The 20,400-nt window shown below is 34.4% G+C and overlaps 1 protein-coding gene across 1 annotated transcript in view; it reads right to left on the bottom strand.

Annotated features, from left to right (window-relative positions):
• The window catches only part of CWC27 (CWC27 spliceosome associated cyclophilin), a 220,497-nt gene that overhangs the window by 187,372 nt on the left and 12,725 nt on the right, over positions 1-20,400 (bottom strand). Inside the window, exons 3-9 of the mRNA XM_046672058.1 lie at positions 18,791-18,903; positions 17,362-17,505; positions 15,816-15,914; positions 15,076-15,179; positions 13,155-13,224; positions 1,771-1,850; positions 766-799 (exon numbers count right to left, since the gene is read on the bottom strand). Of these exons, the coding sequence (XP_046528014.1) occupies positions 766-799; positions 1,771-1,850; positions 13,155-13,224; positions 15,076-15,179; positions 15,816-15,914; positions 17,362-17,505; positions 18,791-18,903 (644 nt within the window). The remainder of the gene's footprint in view (positions 1-765; positions 800-1,770; positions 1,851-13,154; positions 13,225-15,075; positions 15,180-15,815; positions 15,915-17,361; positions 17,506-18,790; positions 18,904-20,400) is intronic.

A 20,400-nucleotide genomic window follows, 5' to 3' on the forward strand; every position in this document is an offset into this window, starting at 1 on the left:
CCCCTCACCACTTTCTTTTTTGATCTAGTTAACTCCTAATTCTCCTATAAGACACAACATAGCATCATCTCTTCCAGGAAGTTTTCTTGACCAGGTTAGATATTTGCTCTTTCTCTACTATATATAGTCAGAGAGAACCCTCTCTTTTGACAGTGGTAATAGATGAAGCTATGTTCATGCATGAAAAGTTATGTACTTCCTGCTGAATCATACAATGCACGGATCAATGGGTTTTTACAGAATGAGGCAAATGGATGATTTGAAACACTATCTTTTATGTATACAGGAAACACAGCCTTCTGTTTACCAGCTTTAATAGCCAGTATAACTAATAAAGAAAGATCACTGCAGTCTTGCAATGTGTGTATAAAGAAGGAATACCACTACACATGACTGATCCCAGCATTTCCCATACCTAATATAGGATGCCCACGCATCAACATTTAAACTTTTAACATAATAAAATAAAATCAACAACATCTGAATTTTCAGTATTCAAATAATGTTATGTGAGAGGGAGAAAAAGCAGCCTAGGAATTCATATATAAGATTCCAATTTTGCAGGGAAATACACATACTTGGAAGGAAATATTCCAATATCAAAATAAATTACTTATTTTCAAATCTTTCAATTTTTTTCAAAATTTTACATATATAATTATAAAAGTAATATATATTACCTTTTAAGGAAAAATAATTTTTTGTAAAGATTTTGAATTTTCTATAAATTGTTCAAACTATATTTATACTAAAATTAATACTCACAGCATCTGACTCTCCTGCTGCATCACCTTTTTCACTACAAAACAATAAAGAAAACAAATTTTAGAATCAAAATAAAACCATTCAATAATCCAAAAATTCAGAATATTTTACTGGGATTAAAAGTTCAAAAACTTCTTTCAACATAAGAATTTCAGAATGCCATTGTGCAGCGAATAGAAGCATTCTAAAAGGGGGTCATTTTTATAAACAGAATAAGAGGTATGCTCCATTAGCACATATACAAATTCACTAGAATTAAAAGAAAAAAGCTAACAACCACCGGTGCTATTTTTATGAACAAACGGCTGCAGAAAACAATTTCTTCTATTCGCTTGATATATTCTGGCTGAAGAAACCAAAGACTTCAAATACAAGGATATTAAGAAAAAATTGTTTTGAGAATGAGCTAAAGTCAGTGCAATAGTATTTCTGTTCCTCTTTGAGACACTGGCTCAATATATCATTTGCAATTATATTTAAGAGCAAGACATCTTCCCTTCTCAAAGAGAAGCAAAAAAGATAGTAAGACAATGTTCTGTTAGCTCCTGAAATATGCAAGAAATAATACTCAGCAGATTGGCCCAAAGTGTGGCGAACTCTTCACAAAACCCTCCAACTCTGATTTGCTTACCCATGATACCAACTGAGACAAAAATGCTTCAAGGAAAAACTTAGCAAAGCAACTTTGAATTAAACATTAAGCTGTTAAAGAAAACAGTTTCCTAGTATTCAAACTATCCTAAGATTTAAAAGTTTCACAGTTAATTTTAAATTTAATTAGTTCAACAGTGGTAGACAGCAAAAAAGAGTGGAAGTGACTAGAGTGCTTCTCTGCCTTATGCCAGAAGCTCTACTAGCTCCATTACCAAAATGCCTTCGTTTTTTGGCTGGGTTGAAAAAATATGACTTATGAGAACTGACTGTTTACTCACAAAAGAAGCAGGAAAATTATCTGAGCCAGAAAAAAAGAACTTAGGATCACACTAGCACGGTACCCATACTAACCTTGCAACAGCTGGAACAGAACTGAGATGTGGATCATCCTTAAGCAAGTCATGACTACTTTTGCTTTTTCCCTTCATGCTCTAGAAAGGAATGTATGATATAACCATGAGTGGGAAAAAAGCAGTCTTCCAAAAGGACAAGTTAACATATTTACGTAAAATCTAGTACTGTTTTATGTGGTTAACGAAAGATATGTGTTCCTGAACATTTCAGTATAAACTAAAGCTTTACACATAAAAATCTTACTCTCCCATTTATTAAAAATATTATTTTAGAAAAACCTTTTCTTTTAAAAAGTGATATACCCTTAACAATAGGTTTATTAATTACTATTTCCAAACACTAAATCCTCATAGCAATTTACATACAACTAAACTAATTAAAATTTTGACCCATATGTTAAGACATAGAAGATAGATCACGAGTTATTTGAAACCAATGCACACTATTCTTCAAATATACTGTCTATACTGCACAGAATCACTTTAAAAATGTACCCAAGCAACCAGATGAGTGCACCTACAAGGTACTTTTTAACAAATGGAAAACATATATGTGGAAGAACCTCTCAAGTATGACAACATTCATCAATGACCAAAGACTTATTAAATGCTTTAATTTCAAAGTTCATGTTCTTCTCAAGAAAGTTACATTTTAGTAGGGAAACAAGACATAGGAAGATATAAGACACAGAACTACAGAATAACTACTACTGCTACTAGTTTTCTAATTTACTAAGTACATACTTGGTGCCAGGCACTCTGCTATGATACAGTATTCCTATCCCTGACTTCCTCCCCTACAAATGAAAGTATCTAAGGTGGGCATTATTAGCCTCATTTTACAGATGGAAAACACAGACAGAGAAATTAAGTGATTTACTAGAGGTCACAAAGCTAGTCAGTGGTAGAGGATCTAGGATTTAAATCTGGGTCTGTCTCACAATAATATACCAAAAATCCAAATGTATCCATTTTTCTTTTCCTAGAGGCCCTATGAACACAGAACTCCGGGCTGGTTTCAGAGCTGCAGACTATCCTACAGACTTCCCCACCACAGGGTGGGAAAACTTTAAACTTATACCTTGTATCTTGAGGTGGGAAACTACTCACCAATCCCAACCCTCAACTAATCATGTAAGAGTGAACAGTAAGAGGTTAGAGTTGACAGGAAGAAAGGATGATTGCTATTTACTTTGAAGGGAAATTTTAATTTGAAAAATTCATTACAAAATGTATTAATTGAAATTTTAAAACATCAGATACAGAGAGGTGAAAATACCTCTTTCCCTTAAGCCCCATTCATCACAGTTTAACAATTTTGAGAACAGGCTTCGAAATTTGATAGGTTTTACTTTGAGACAGCTGTATACCTTCTTAAATATATTTCCATGATCAAAATAATAGCTTTTTAAATTTCTGTGTTAACATGGAGTTCTCTACATTTTAAAGATATAATCAATGAAAACACGTTTATAGTCTAGTTCTACAAGACAAAACAAAAAAACCTCTCTCAAACAATTAATCTAAAGATGCTATTTATCTGTAGTTTTAAAAAGTCATAGAATCTGAATTATGCAATTAATCTATATTTCTAATTCCATAACCCTACACAAGCCAAGGAGTGATTAAAAGGCAAAACATCAACTAACTACTTGATTATATGTTTGTCCAACAATGAAAACTGAAAAGAAAATTTTCAAAAACCAGAAAGTGGTGTAGTAGAAAGAACACAGGACAAGAAGAAAGATGATAGTGAGACCAAATGAATTTCAAAATCTGATATTCAGTAATTCTATCGGTTTTAGTCTAAAGCTTACCATTTGGGGAAACAGAATGACCTCCTCATTCCTCAGAACCCTTGCCTACAAAATGGAAACAACAATAACAGGAGCCTTGTCTATTTCACACAAGAGAATTAAAGGAGACATGTGCAAAAGTGTGCCAGTGAATGTAAATGACCTAAATGAGAATAAAACTTGAACATCTTTTGTTCATGCTTTTCTTCCCTAAAATTTCTTCCTCCTGCATCTCCAGCCATCAATGTTTATCTTCACCCACTCTAAGAAATATTCCCTTATTAATTCTCCCCATGTGGCCCCCTCATGGAGTCACAGGCACAAACATCACAGCCAGAGGTGGCTCAGACCCTCTGGTCCAGCTTCTCAGTTAACAGATCAAAAAATGAGAGTCAAGAGTAAGGTTAGAATTCAGCTCTCCAGGTTCTTGGTCCATTAATGAGCTATAACACTTCATTTAATTGTAAATGGTAGTTTACAATTGTTAGTTTAACATTTTAAAAAAACCAGGTTCTCATTTATCTCCCAAAACGTAAAACAGCTTGAAGGGAAAAGAAAAAACTTGCCTTACACTAATTTAAAATAAGACTTAGCAATAGGAGCAAACTGTGAATTAATCTGAATAATCATTACCATTTCAAATTTTAATTAACTTTATAAAGTAAATTGGGATAGAAATATATGATCAAGAGCAACTTCTTAGATGCCCCTTCCCACTATAGTAGACTTTGCACGCCGCAGGCAGAGAAAACAAACTGTGGAAGAACTAAAGAAATTTGGAGATAGTCCCAAATAGGGTAAAAATGAATTTGGATATTTCTATTTAATGCTTATCCTTTCTGAATGACCTATTTTAAGTTTCTTATTTATACCATCCACTAACAATAATTTTAGAGGAAGAACAAATACCTAACATTTTAAAATAATTTTTTAAAAATTACATAAAAGCAGCTGGCTAAAGCGTTTAGTTGCCAAACAATATACTAAACATATTTAGTGAATTCAGCGTAAGGAACTCCACATTAAATTCAAAACTATCTGTAAGCAAATCTAAAAATGAACATCAAAGGGAATGTGGGAAAATGACATTATTATCTGGCACTTCATACCCAAGAAGAAAGAGGCAGTCAAAGAGTGGGAACTAAACAGAGTACAAACAGAAAGAAAGCAAGAGGCATAGTGATACAGAGGAACAAAACTGGTCAAGAAGTTGGAAGGTCTGGGTCTCAACCTCTATCTAGCTCTGACTTATGGTTAATTTTATGCTATGGTGCCCAGTCATTTGGTCAAACACCAGTTTAGATGTTGCTATGATGATATCTTTTAGATGTGATTACCACTTAAATCAGTAGATTCCGAGTAAAGCAGATCATCTCCTAAAATGTAGGTGGACCTCATCCAATCCATGGAAGGCCTTAAAAGCAAAGACTAAGATTTCCCCAACAAGAAGTGATTTGGTCTCAAGGCTGCAACATAGAAACCCTGCCTAAGTGTCCAGTATAGATTTTGGACTCAAGACTGTAACATCAACTCTTCCCTGAGTCTCCAGTTTGCTGGCCTGTTCTACAGATTTTAGACTTACCAGCCCCACAAGCACATGAGCCAATTCCTACAAATCAATCTCTCAATCTCAATCTCTCTCTCTCTCTCTTTCTATGGTTTCTCTCTACATATATATATATACACACACACACATATATATATATTGTTTCTCTGAAGAACCCTATTACATTACTACATTCTGTGACCTTTAACAGAGAACCAGAAGAACTTAATACTGGGAAAAAAAAGATTTACAGGCCTTTGAACCTAGTCTCCCACCAAATGCAGGAATCTTCTTGACATCACTGTTGACTAACCACCAGTGTCTACACCTGAAAGCGGCTTATAACCTCATACACATACGAAAATCACTTCTTTTTAAACGGCTTCCATCATTGAACAATTTTCTACTTGGAGGAAAAAAAAAAAATTTATGTGTAATTTCTAACCATCCAGGCAATCCTAGTTCTAACTTCTAGAACTAAAAATGAACTACAAATAATTCCTATTTTTAGGCTACTACACAGAGTTTAGTTTAGGTACAAAAGGATTAGTAGGCAGAATAATGTTCCCCTAAAGATGTCCACATCCTAATCCTCAAAATCTCTGAATATGTTACCTGACATGGCAAAAGGAACTTTTCAGATAAAGATTTTGAGATGGGAAGATTATCCTGGATTATCAGGGTCCAACGTAATCACAAGAGTCCTTACAAATGAACGAGGGAGGCAGGAGAGTTAGTTTCAGAATGATGAAGCATAAGAAAGACTGATGGCTATCGCTGGCTTTGAAGATGGAGGAAGGGGCCACAAGGCAAGGAATACAAGTAGAAGTTGGAAAGGGCTAAGGGAAGTGATTCTCTCCAGAGCCTCCAGAAGGAAGCCAGCCCTGACAAGACATTGATATCTAATCCAGGGAAACCTGTTTTGGACTTCTGACCTCCAAAACTAAATGATACTGCATTTGTTTTGCTTGAAGCCACTAAATGCATGGTAATTCGTTACAGCAGAAATATGAAACTACAGTCATCCCTTGGTATCTGTGGGGGATCGGTTCCAGAACCCCCTTGGTATCAAAATCCTCAGATGCTCAAGTCCCTTATATAAAATGGCACAGTATTTGTATATAACCTATACACATCCTCCCATGTACTTAAATCACCTCCAGATTACTTATAATACCTAATACAATGTAAATGCCATGTAAATAGTTGTTACACTATCTTGTTTAGGGAATAATGACAAGAAAAAAAGTCTGTACATATTCAGTACAGATGCAACTATCTTAGGCCTTTCAATCTGTGGTTGGTTGAATCCGCGAATGCAGGACCCACAGATACAGAGGGCCAACTGTAATACAAATATATTAACATTTTTTAAATTAGTTAAATGTAAACAACTAGAAAAGTAAATAATTTAAAGTTCATACAATTTAATGGGGCAAAACCATTTTATAAATTATGCTGTTTAACATTTCTGACAATCTCTGTGCAAATGGCCTAGCAGCATTCTCCATGCCATGCTCATTCCCACCTCCCAACTTTTTGGGAAATTTCAATTTCATAGGATAAATGAGAATAGGACAAAACATTCTTACTTTATTCTCAAGTGGTGTATTTGTCTATCAGTATAACTTTTTCTTGGTTAGAAAAAAGCCTTTTTATAACTTTGGATTTAAGGTAAAAATGTTAACATATGTTGTAGTGAGAGAAATACTATGCGTATCACTGTGAATGTGGCACAATTTAATCACTATTTTAAAATCTAGCTATTGAGATACTTTTATAATGAACCTACCGGTTAACTTGCCTCATGAAGAGTACTTGTCTGATTGTAAGTTTTCACTTGAAAAATATTTTCTGACATCTGTATTTAAATTATACACGAAGACTCAGGAGTAAACTTTAAACCAATACAGACATTTGAATGAACTATTATTTAAGAAAACAATATGAAGGGAGGGATCTTACACATAAAAACCTTTCAGATATTTGAAGCCTAGGATCACATTTTCACTTAGTTTTTACTTCTCTAAAGTATATCCAGTTCCTCAAGCACCCCCCCAAATGAGATGTTTTTTGGCATCATCCCATTCTCCTCATGACCCTCACTTCTTCTGGATGTATCTAGTTTGCCAATATCCTTCTTAAATGTGTTCAAAACTGAACAAAATGCTGTAAATGTGATCCCCCAAAATGCAAAGAACATTAAATTCCTTACCCAGAGACCTTACTCAGTAATTCAACCAGGGCTTACAGGCTATTAAGTCTTACACCTATTCAGCTGATTTCATTAAACGAAAGTGCAGAATTTACATGTGCTCCTATTACATTTCAACTTACTCATTCAGATAATCAGGCACAGGTTGACAACAAAGCACCCTTTGGGCAGAAGGATTCCATCAGCTATAAATCCATCTAACTGTCCTATCTCCTAGATCACATTTCCTCATGTTGTCCCCAAGAATATCAGGAGAGACTCTGACAATGTGCTTTCCTGAATCAAGATCTGTTATTATGGCATCCTCTTATCATGAAATCCTATCAAAAAGGAAATGAAGTCAGTCAGGCAAGTCAATTAACCTGAGTCTCAGTTTCCTCATCTAGAAAGAAAGGAAGTTCGACTAGATCCCTTTGAGCTATAAAATTCTATTATGCTAAAAGAGATTTTATCAGGTAGTAGAAAGATACTGAAATAAATAATGAAGGAAAGCTAACCCATGTGGGAGAGGCACCTTGGCATGAATAAATGAGGGGGTGAAGCAGAGTCTGTAATCCCTCACTGATAATCCATAAACCAAGGGGGACTTGTCTTACTTCTCCTTTCGCAGAAAGTAAAGCCTCAATTCAGAGTTGACCAATTATTAACTTGTGATGAGTTAGACAGGTTCTGGAATAATGCTTAACACTGTGGAGTCACTGAAAAAAGAAACTTGATAAGCAAATGAATAATGAAACAATTATTTTCAAGCCCTCTAGAAATATTTAATTTCATGTAACCACTGAAACTGCAAATTGTTCCCAGTCACTGTAAAAGATACTTACTTGACTTTGGCTCTAGTTATTACATGCATTTAAAAATAGCATGGCATAATTTAAAAAATATATATATATATTTTTGATCTTTTTAGGTGAGGAAGATTGGCCCTGAGCTAACATCTGTAGCGAATCTTTCTCTGTTTTTTTTTTTTTTTTTCTTCCTCACCAAAGCCACAGCACATAGTTGTATATCCTAGTTGTAAGTCATTCTAGTTCCTCTCTGTGGGATGCTGCCACAGCATGGCTTGATAAGTGGTATGTAGGTTTGTGCCCGGGATCTCAACCAGCAAACCCTGGGCCACCAAAGTGGACTGTGCGAACTTAACCACTCAGCCATGGGGCTGGCTCCTAAAAAAATATATTCTACAGGTCATACTTTCCCAAAATTCAGGCTAGCCATCCCTTTTCTTAACAAGGCTTCATTTTACCCCAAAGGCAAAATGTACTTGAAGGGTGTTCACAGTTTGAAGAACAATATAAAAGCAACATAAACAAAATATAGTTCCATTTTGATTCTCTCTAGAATTTATCTCAAGCCCTCTAGAGAAATTTCCCTTCCTCTAAGCCAGTAAATTTTAGTAATTTTTTGCTATTGTTCTATTTTTTCATGCTAAACTTATCCACGACTCCACGATATAAACAGACAGAACAGCTAAATTCTGTAGGACAAAGATTCTGTACAGTGTTGGAGAATGGTTTATTGGTGGGTCATGATGTACAAGTGTACACTCATGCTCTCTAAGGCTGCTCAAGCTACTATCCAGAGGTCTATGAGAGTGTTCAGGAAGGACACTAGGCCAGCTGTGCTGAGTTTATGACTTCCTACCCCAGAAAGCTGAATAGCTGGTGAAGTTTCTTGCCAGCCTCTAGACTGCTTGAGCATGAAGGCAGCAGCTTCTGCATAATAATCATGATCATATTAGAGATTGTTTGATATTCTTTAGCTCTCTTAGAATAAAATATGAATTATAGCATAGAGTGTATTATTTAAAGACATTTGACTTTCAAAAACATTTTTCCAGATTGCATAATGTATTACAGTAAGGGTTATCCATTTCCTTATTTCACAACTCCAAATGGTACATATTATTTCTATGTTACAAAGAGGAAAACTGAGGCTCAGAGAGACTAAGTTACCCAAGGTCACAGGGCATCAGTGGAAAGTGAAGTGTCAATATGAGTTTGTATGATCCCAAATCCATGCTATTTCTACTCCAACATACTGCCACTCAAAGATAACAAAAAGCTTACCGTCAAGCAGCTCACAGCCTAGGACTTTTATACAACTAATAAGGCAGAAAGGAAAAGGTATAATGTTCGAGTAGTATACAATAAGAACATAGTCATATGTTTCTTATGTAATAAGCAACAAGACTGTTTTTAAAAGGAAAATATAAGTATCACAAGAAAGGCAAAGGGCAGATCAGAAAAAAAAAAGATTACGAAAAACTAGAAAAGATGGTGTTTTAGGTGTTGAAAATAAATATAACTTTTACCTCCAGAAGTGGGATAGGATACTTTAGGCAGGGAAAAGAACATGAACAAAAACACAAAAAAAAGGAAAATACAAGGCACATATGTAGAACAGCAAATAGTTCAGATCTGCCAATCCAGCATTTCCTACATTTCCCTGATAAGAGTTCCAGGGAATTCGCTAAGAGCACAGCTTCCCAGGTCCCCCCCTTGGAGATTTTGATTCAGTAGGTCTGAGATGCTGCCTAGGAATTTAATTTTTAAAAAAGTACTACAAGTGATTTTTATCAGCAGGGAAGTTTAAGTATTAGGCTAAAAAACAAAGTTGGTGAAGGGGAGTCATGAAAGCAGAGGCTTGAAACAATAGGCCAAGGAATCTGGCCTTATTTCTATAGCCAACAGAGAGCAACTGTAACATCTTAACGAGGCTTCAGGAAGACTATTCTGATATAATGAGTGGAAGGGAAACAAGAGAAGGGAGATGGCAGACCAGTCTGTAGGCTATGGCAGCAGCCCAGGCTAAAGATAATAAAGGCCTGAACAAGGGTAGTAGCAAAATAAATTAAAAGGAAAAGAAAGATGTAAGATACCTCACAGATGAAAAATTAGTAGACAGTGCAACTAACTGGTTATGCAGAGAAAAAACAAGAAAAAAGTCAGAACTGAATCTAAAATTCTTCTTTAGAGGCTAGTGATACCCAGGAATAGAAAGAGAAGTCACAGAACAGGGAGGCTTTTGGGAAGAAAAGATAATGAATTAAGCCTTGGCCAGGGCTGGGGTAATTAGTGAGATATTCAAATAGAGAGATGTCCAGTAGGCAGCTGGAGAAAAGAAGAGTAAGCCAGCCTAGAGATATAGATTTGAGAGTTGGAAACAAACATTTGATAATTTTATCACCCAGGACCCTCCCACTAAAGAGGCAGATGAGAGAAATATGATGACATAATACTAAGGTTATACTACTCATTTGATAATGGACTGTGGGTTGCAATCTTCTTGGCAAAGGAGAAAGAATTTACTTGGTCTTTCTACTGTTTAAAGTGTTTTTCAGACTTAAGGGCAAACATAAAGAGCAAGCCAGCACTATCTACGGTAATATCCTTTCACATTTCAACCTTGTAGCAGACAAAATTGCTTTTGGAGTATCAAGTTCACTGTACTCAGCATAAGTTAAACATATCATTTTTAAATTTTATTTTGTGCAACAGTAAGCAGCAGAAGGAAGATAGCTTTAAACATTTAACACATGCTGTTGTTACAAACAGAAAAAATTCAAACTAATTTCCTTGGAAAGTCAATCTCATAGTAATTGGGAGCAAAACTTACTTTAAACCAGAAATTTAATTCAACAAAAAGACTGACAGAAAAACTCTTTTCTTCTACCCTTGCTCTCCAAGGCTGCTCAACCTTGTATCCAGGACCCCATGAGTTAGGGAAGAGCAGTGGGCCAACTGTACTACACTGCCTCCTACCCCAGAATGCTATGCTAGCAGTGAAATCTCTTACCAGCCTTTTAGATGGCTGGGGCTTCAAGGGGGCAGCTTCTGCAGCATTCAAAATCATATTAGAGACTTAAATAGCTATAGACACCTAAGTTCAAAATTCTGATTCTACCACCTGCTATTACATGGTCTTGGACAAGTGATTTAACATCTGAGTATTGATTTCTTCATTTATAAAGTGGGAACAATAACATCTATACCACATGGTTGTTATAGAGATTACATAAAACAAATATGTAGCACAGGTAGCAGATAAGAAAATAAATAATTACAATGCAGTACAATAAACACTGCATTGATGGCCACAGACAGATTATCATGGAAAGAAGTTACGCTTAGTCTGGATGGGAGTTGTGTGAGGGAGGGATGTAGAGCTTGTCAGGAGTTGATATTGGAGCTAAATCTTAAAGGAAAAACAAAAATTGGCCAAATAAAGGAGGGAGCACACTCTAAGACAAATGAAAAATACGGGTGGGAGGACTACGGGGAAGGAGTGGGTATGTAAGGAGATTTGACATCTTTAGAAAACATCAGTAAAAGGGAATTCTGGCAATTCCCAGATCCACCATTTGTGGTTTTCTCCATTTACAAATATACCCACAAGATCATGACATATAGTAAATCTTTTACTTGGATGAGGCACAAATTTGAATCATGACTAATATCAGGCTAGTGCACTGACATCTAAAGAAGAGGACTTCTGAGATATTGGGGTGACAGAGTGATTGGTGATGTTGATAAGGGATAGGGAAAGGCAGTTTCCATGTAAAGATTAATTCAATTTTGACATCAGAAGTAGAGATGTTTCCTAAAGGCAACTCAGAATGAGGAATAAGAACCCAGAGGAAATATTTGGCTTGTCTCCTAGAGTTCAGAATGTTATGAATAGAGGAGGTAAATGAATCCATGGTATCAAATAGATCACTCAAGGATACTAGACAGTGCAAAAAAAGTTATGACTAAAATATTTCTTATACATGTCCATTTTATTCAGTTTAATGCAAGGGGTATAAGTAGAGTGCTTACTATATGCCCGACATTAGCCTATCAAAACCATGCTCAGGGATGAGGGAAGCACATTGATAGAGAAGTACAGATAAGGGTAATAATAGTGTGATTTTAAGTCAATGCTATTGTTAGTATCGGTAAGAAATAGGTGACTGTGGTAAGCAAGTAAGGCAGTGCTAGGTTACAGAGTTTTTATTACTACAATAAAGACTTTGAACCTAATCCGTTAGGTCTCAGTGTTCACCAATTTTCAAGAAAGGAAGATACATCGATTCTTTGAGAGTAAAGACCTTTGAAGATGATTTTCTTGGAGTTTGCTTATCAGAATCACTACCCTAAACAAGGGCAGGGCACTGAGTATGAGTATTCACTTCAGCAATGGGTATTGTGACGAAGTGATATTGAGGAAAACCAGACTCCAAGGCCTATGGGAAGCACTGGAGGGGTAAAAGGCCAGGAAGCAATACACAATCCAAAGACATGGTACAGTGAGACACATGTAGGTTCAAATTCCAGCTCTAGCTACTTACTGGTTACGTGACTTTGAGAAAATTATAACCTATCTATACCTTATTTGTGGGTAAAATGGGGATAATGAAACCTATCTAAAAGGACTATGATGAGAATAAAATTAATAAATATACATAAATAATATTAAAATGAATATAAGAGCTTTGGTCTGTCGTTGTTTTCTATAATAATCATTATCACCCAGCAAACCAATTAAACAAACAGCAATTAAAATCTGAATCATAAAGTTGAGTCATTCTTTAACTCTAGCTCCAGCTGATTAAAAAAAATGACAAGTTAAAAAAAAAAACTACAATTTTAAGACAGCAAATCTCCCAGAAGTTGCAAATACTACTAACCACAAATCATTTTATGAATCAGCTCAATAAACACTGACTGAATGTGTACCATGTAAAACATGCTGTGCTATGTATAGCAAGAGATACAAAAATAAGCCAGATAGAGACCTACTCTCTTTTATAATTCAGAACAAAGGGCAAATTAGAGTTTTACCTGACTAACTCGATTTACTTCCTCCTCTTCTTCCTCAGCTTCCTCTCCAAATGAAAGTAAACTAAAATTTCTAATCACAAAAAAGGAAGGAAGAAAGAAAAAAAAGAATGAAGGAAAGAAAATTAGGGGAAAAAAGTTAAATAAAACTTAGAAATATCCTATTTTCAAAGCAATAGAATAGAATTTACAAGAAGGAACACATTCTGATTGTTTAACAATAGATAATATTAGTATTTAGCAGAAATATACTAAGGATCTACATTTTCAACAGAATGTTAAATCTTTGGCCTCAACCACAGATGTTTCATCTATTAGACTAAACTAATGACTAAAAATCCATCCTGAGCACTACCATTAAATATACTAAGTCAAGCAGACAGAAATAATTAAGCTTTTCATATTTACCAAAACTGGTGAGCAAAATGGAGATTTCTGAAAAACTAAATACATAGGCCCAAGAGCACTACAAATGGGAAGCAATTAACCTAGTGTCTGCCAAAATACATCTTAAGATTTTAAAATTAGTAAGTTACACAAAATTGTCAAAATAAAATAATATAAGCAATAAACTTAGCTTAAAAAATAGCCCATGGAGAGAAAAAACTAAACTTGTCTTCTTTGAGCCTTCAAAGAGACATCCCAAGAAAGATAAATAAGTTATTAAAACTCTCAAATATTGGAAAAATAAAAGATTTAGCAACAAAAGAGGAATTTTTATTTTGAAAGCTAGAGGCAATCAACGACTACCACATTATCCCTAACATACCTGCTATGAACTAAAAACAAAAACAGAAACATCCAACTTTTGGGCTCGTTGTCAAGATAAATCATAGTGATGAAATACCGTGTCTGAATATAGTGACAGTGACATTTCACCCAGAGATAAATTAGTCAAAATAAATGAATCGAAAAATAAAAGGAAATCAAATATATAGCTATATAAGAAGTTATTTTGCCACAAGAAATCAACTGCTTATTAAAGTGTCTGGCATATATGTGACAGTTTGTAAAAGCAACCTAACTTATGTATGTTGTAGGATATCAAGGAAAGAAACCAATATGCATTGAATACCTACACTATTGGGTGTTTTTAAATTCCCTTTCTCATTTAATCTTCATAACAACCAGGTGTTGTACCTATAATTTCCATTTTACAAGATGGGGAAACTGAAGCTGAGAAGGATTAATAAACTTTGCTTCTTATGAAATAGGTCAGGCAGGATTATGCTTACAACTGTCTGAATCTAACACCTATAAGTACAATAAAATCCTTAATAAAAATGCTACAATTCAGTAAAAGAGTAAATTGAAATCTAATTCTTTGATGTCTATTTTAATAAAACAGACAAAAGTAATAATGTAAAGAGTATTGTTCACAAAACATTGAAACTTATTAAAAAATTTCTGTTTTTTGGAAAACTATCCTTAGAAAATAATCCAGAATACAGAAACAGGTTTATGTTTAAAAATATTTATAATGAGATTACTTTTAATAGCACCAAACAAAGAGTGAAAAGTTAAATAAATTATGTAATTGTGCAGTCATTATACCCTTCATATTTTTCTTTACTTTCCAAGTTCTTTACATTGAGCGTATATTAATCAAAAAAGTAAAAAACAAAAAGAATTCTCGACTTGTTTATATAAATAATTGCCATAGTGATCATAAATATTTATCTATTTATTAACACATTTCATATGGACACCTAAGACAACACTTGTTTAGTTTAAGTTAGATCCTGCATTTGAATACAAAAAAATGCACATTAAAAAAACCACACACACTCATAATTCAGATATCTCCCTGGTCCAAACAGGCTTCCTCCTTGCTAGTAAACAACTGTTACAAAAGGAAATAAAGTGAACTAAATGAATCAGCATTGCTTTTCAAACTGAAGAAAAATCTTTCTGTTATGATTACTTTGTGCCTTTGGGTTTCAATTTCTTTACTTCCTCCTCTGGTTTTTCTTTTTTTGGCTTTTTTATTTCTCTTGGAATGATGTCATCAAAAGGATTAAACAAAACCTATGAAAAGAAATATTTTGAAAACGTTATTCCACATTTTAAATTTCACAAAAAATTAAAACCAATATTTAATTACATTGACGTTGGTGTCTATATTTTGCCTCACATAACCATCATAAGTATAGTGATATATACCACACAAAGTGTTTTCACTTACATGGCCTCATTGGATTCTCCTAATAATCCTATGTGCTATTAAGTAACGGATATTTTATCCCTATTTTACAAAAGGGAAAAATATTCAAGAAAACTTAATACATAGTACGAGAGACAAAGTCAGGTGTTTTGACTCCAAATCAAATGTTCTTAAGGACCTTGCTTCCTCAATGAAGGATCATTCTTAAATTACCTAGGAAGTCACTTCATTGGGCCAAGTAAACCTAATTCCTCTAACTTTCCACTATGAGTCAAGCTTTCCATTCATTGGATTATCAGCTAAAGTTTCATCTTTGAATTCAAAACTGTCAATTAAAAAAAAATTCTTAATTAGAAATTGTGCCTAAATTACGGAGATAAAATCTGAGTTGTGATGTTATTTTAGTATAAAGCCTGCATCTGATACTTTGAAAATACTAATAATCAATTTCTTTTAAATGACAATTTAAGTGCTGTATCTCATAAAAGTCATGCTCCTACCTCACAACTTTTTATTTTGTGTGGATTACGTGGTCTTTCTTCATCATCAATGTCTACTTCTGTTAGCCGCAGCATGTTATATACTGTATCACCTGTAACCTATCAAATAAAAAAGAAAATTTAAATGCAAATTATTACACTCATTCTTTGTAATACGGAGGACTTTTGAAAATATTTTTTGGATAATTAAAAGGGAATTTCATATTGTTACAGAAGAGCATATGCATTAAATAATGCAAATAAAGCAACTTCATCTTAAGGGGAAAAAGCACAGATGGAGTTGAATCCTTCAATAAGATTTTTGGGGAACTTCCAATGTATACTTAATATCAGTTTTTATTAAAAGTAAAAATATAATGCCAAATAACCTCCTACTGATGATGACTTTTCATTCAAACATCATAAACAAATTTAGACTTTAGAGTAGAACTAGCAAATAACAATAAGAATGTGGTAAGTGCTTTGCAGACATTATCTCATTTAATTCTTACAAACATCCTAAAAGTAAGTACTATCACTATCTTCCTCTTCTACATAAGAAAATTGAGGTTCAAAGAAGTTACAGAGCCAACAGTGATGGCCTTTCTGACTTTCAGCCACCATGCTATTCTTTGTCTCGAACGTATAAGTTATAAAATATCAACTGTAAACAGTGGTGCAGAATGGCAACCTAAATCTAATTTTATTATATACTTACATTTTTAAAAAATAATAGGAAGGAAAATCTATGAACATCAGACAACCTGTGTCAGAGTGGCTCATGTGTCAATGCATATTTCTTAACCCGTGCTGTTAAACATTAAGCAACAATACTGTATTGCATATTTTTAGTGTGATTCCTTTCATTCAACATTTCTGAAGAATTTTAAAATAACACAAATTTTCCAGTTGTGCTAAGTTTTTTTCTGTTTCATCATCACAAAATCCAGGTTCGTCTTGGATGTGGGAAAACCATTCTTACTGAACCAGCAGAGGGAGCTGATACACTAGTGATGTCTACCATACCTAAGACTTAAACCATATGAATATATTTATGAGAAAGAAGAGTGAGAAAAGAAAACCTTCAGAATCCCTTTTTAAAGAAAACTCTTGAAAATTCTATAGAAATGACATTCCCTGATATGATGTTAAATGTGAGCAGGATAAAATGGTACTATTCAAAGCAATATTTCAGGTAAAAACTTTTCATGTTCACACAATTTCCACTTTAAACTTAAGGGAATTCATCATTAACAAAATAAATTTTAAAGCACTAAATGTCACTACCTAGGTGTCTTTCTAAAAACATGAAAACAAGATCAGCTGAGTGACATAGCAGTTAATATCATTAGTATGATTTTAGAAAAAAAACTTTAAAGTCATAACCAATGACTTACTTGAAACACACACAAAAATTCAAGTGGTCCCTCATAGTTTATATAAGAGGAATATACTCCAACATTTTTTAAAATAATAAATATATACCCTTGGGAATATTTTTGTGAAGGCAGCTCTTGGATAAGTTGATGCTATGTATCGTAGAAGTCTAAGATAACTGGACACAAACCTTTCCAAAGATGGTGTGCTTATTGTTAAGTTCATCTGCTCGACCCAGGGTAAAGAAAAACTGGCTGCCATTATCATGAGGACCAGCGTTTGCCATGGCAACCAGTCCTCTCCGATTAAAACGCAACCGTGAATGGAATTCATCCTGAAGCATAAAAAGAAAAGATGTGAGACTTTTTTTATAACCATTCTACATTTTCTAACACCATTACCATCTGGAAATTAAAGCAAACAGCTGAAGTACTTTTCTCAAGCATCATACAGTGACCCAGTAAAAAATTAAAGGAAACTCCAGACACTCTATTCCATTGGTATAAACATGAAGTCTTCAAAAACTTCTAAATCTCATATTTTAAAGAGCCACTGATATTTATTCATTCAAAGAACATGATATTGCTACTATCAGACTAATAAATAACCCAACTTTTAGCTTTTACTTAAACCCACTGTTATTCTTAATATCTTAACTATGACATTAACTCTTTTTTCTTTTTAGATCTTTTTTGTTAACATTGGCAGTTAACAAATTGCTGACCTATTCTTAATTAACACTCACACCTTTTCCCAATATTTTTTATGTTGCTTCTTTCTTCTGTTCTCCCTGTGATTTCCTGTTACGGCATGCAAGTTGTGCTACAGAGGTCTGCTACGTACAATTTAGAATGAATTCTGCTATGGACTGAATTGTGTCCCCCCTAAAATTCATATGTTGAAGCTCTAACCCCCAATGTGATGGTATTAGTGGAGATAGGTCCTGTAAGGAGATGATAAGGGTTAAATGAGGCATAAGGGTGAAGCCCTAATCCAATTGGGCTGGTGCCCTTGTAAGAAGAGGAAGAGACACCAGAGCTCTCTCTCTCCACCACGTGAAGACACAGCAAGAAGGCAGCCGCCTGCAAGCCAGGAAGAGAAGCTTCACCAGGAACTGAATGTCAGCATCTTGATCTCGGATTTTCTAGCTTCCAAAACTGTGAGAAATAAATTCCTCTTTAATCCACCCAGTCAGTGGTATTTTGTTAAGTGGTCCAAGCAGATTAATACAAATTCCATACAGTGTTAAATAAAATGTTTTAAAATAGGATGGCATACACGATGTTCTAAAAATGTTTTACATTTACAGAGTTGCAGAGATCAGATACAGTCAAATATCAGGAAATATACAGTTCTTTTTTCTGACTCACATTTTCCTCACCACCATCTTCAGCTCCACCTGAATTCAATCTAGCATAAACAATTGCAATAAGACAATTTAGAAAGAATGCTTGATAGGGTAAGTGCTGCTCTGATACCTGAATAATCCTAAATATATGATAGATATTTGATTTTGTGCACTAATGTGAAATGCACTTTCTTCTTGTGGGGCACAACCATTTTCAATCAAGTAATCCAAGCTGACTTGCAAAAAAAAAATAATAATAATTCAGTCTCACCTTGAATGGGGCTCCATAGATAGACTCTCCACCAGTCCCTGTGCCAGTAGGATCTCCCCCTTGGACTATAAAACCGGGTACAACTCTATGAAAAATGGTGTTGTCATAATATGCTGAAAAAAAATTGAAAACAATTTATCACATTCTAAAATGGAGTGTATTTAGCTGTCAGAGTTAATAGAACTAGAGTCACAAATTTTTTTCGCCAGAATGTTAAATAGGCTCCTAAACCAAAACCTTTTCTTCCCTACTTCTTATAAAATATCTATGTACTTAAAACAGCACAATTTCTACAGGAACCCTGGTGGTAGTTGTTTTGCATTTATTTCCAGGATTCTCTCAAACTCTGGATTATAGTTTACAAAATAAAAATTAAGAGAATTTTGGTATAGATCAGTAGTTCTCAGCTGGAGGAAGAGGAACAGCAATTTTGTTCCCTAGGGGACATTTGTCAATGTCTGGAAATACTTGGTTGTCACACATGGGAGATGCTATTGGCACCCAGTGGGTAGAGGCCAGGGATACTGGTAAACATCCTACAAAGCACAGGACAGCCCCACTACAAGGAATTACTGGCCCTAAATGTCAACAGTGCTGAGGTTCAGAAATTCTGGTAGAGATGAATACCTATTTCCTAATTCTTCCTCTTCTCCTCCCAAAAAATTAATTTACACGAAGAATATACAAAACCAAAATATATCAAAATTACTCACTGATTATAGTTCTAACACCACTCAATGCACCCTCTTCAAGAAACTTTCAATAAATAAAAAAAATAACACAATGTGTAACTGAGTCCAATTAGACTCTCAAGAAGTTTGCTAAATTATTAAGCAAAATTATTTATATTTACATATAAATATATGATTCGGAAGCTATAAACATACAAGAGAGATCATATGTGATCTCCTAGTAGTACTTATTATCTGGAACCTAGAATCATTAGGGAGACTTCACAGAGCAGAAAGAAGTTGGATATGGCAGAAGCATGGCATCTCAGTAAGGTAAAGCATGAGCAAAGAATTTGGTGAGGGTGGAAGGGCAAGAATTAGAGTTTGACTGAATCAGGGAGTTTATATTAGGAAGTGGCAACAATGCCCAATATGCATAAGAAAAGATTCTCAACATCATTAGTCATCAGGGAAAGGAAAATCAAAACCACAATGAAATACCACTCACACCCACTAGGATGGCTATCATCAAAAAAGTGGAAAATAACAAGTGTTAGTGAAGAGGTGGAGAAAATGGAACCCTCGTACATTGCTAGTTGGATTGAAAAATGGTACAGTCACTGTGGAAAACAGCTTAGTGGTTCAGAAAAATTTAAACATAAAATTATCCATCAATTTCACTTCTATGTATATACCTAAAAAAAATTGAAAGTGGGTACTAAACAAATAATTGTACATAAATCTTCATAGCAGCACTATTCACAATAGGTAAAAGGTGAAAACAACTCAACTGTCCATCAATGAATAAAGAGATAAACAAAATGTGGTACATACACACAATGGAATATATATTACTCAGCCAAAAAAGGGAAAGAAGAAATACTGATACACACTACAACATAGACAAGCCTCAAAGACATGCCAGATACAAAAAGTCAC

Source organism: Equus quagga, chromosome 9, assembly GCF_021613505.1.
Source record: "Equus quagga isolate Etosha38 chromosome 9, UCLA_HA_Equagga_1.0, whole genome shotgun sequence".
NCBI lineage: Eukaryota > Metazoa > Chordata > Mammalia > Perissodactyla > Equidae > Equus > Equus quagga.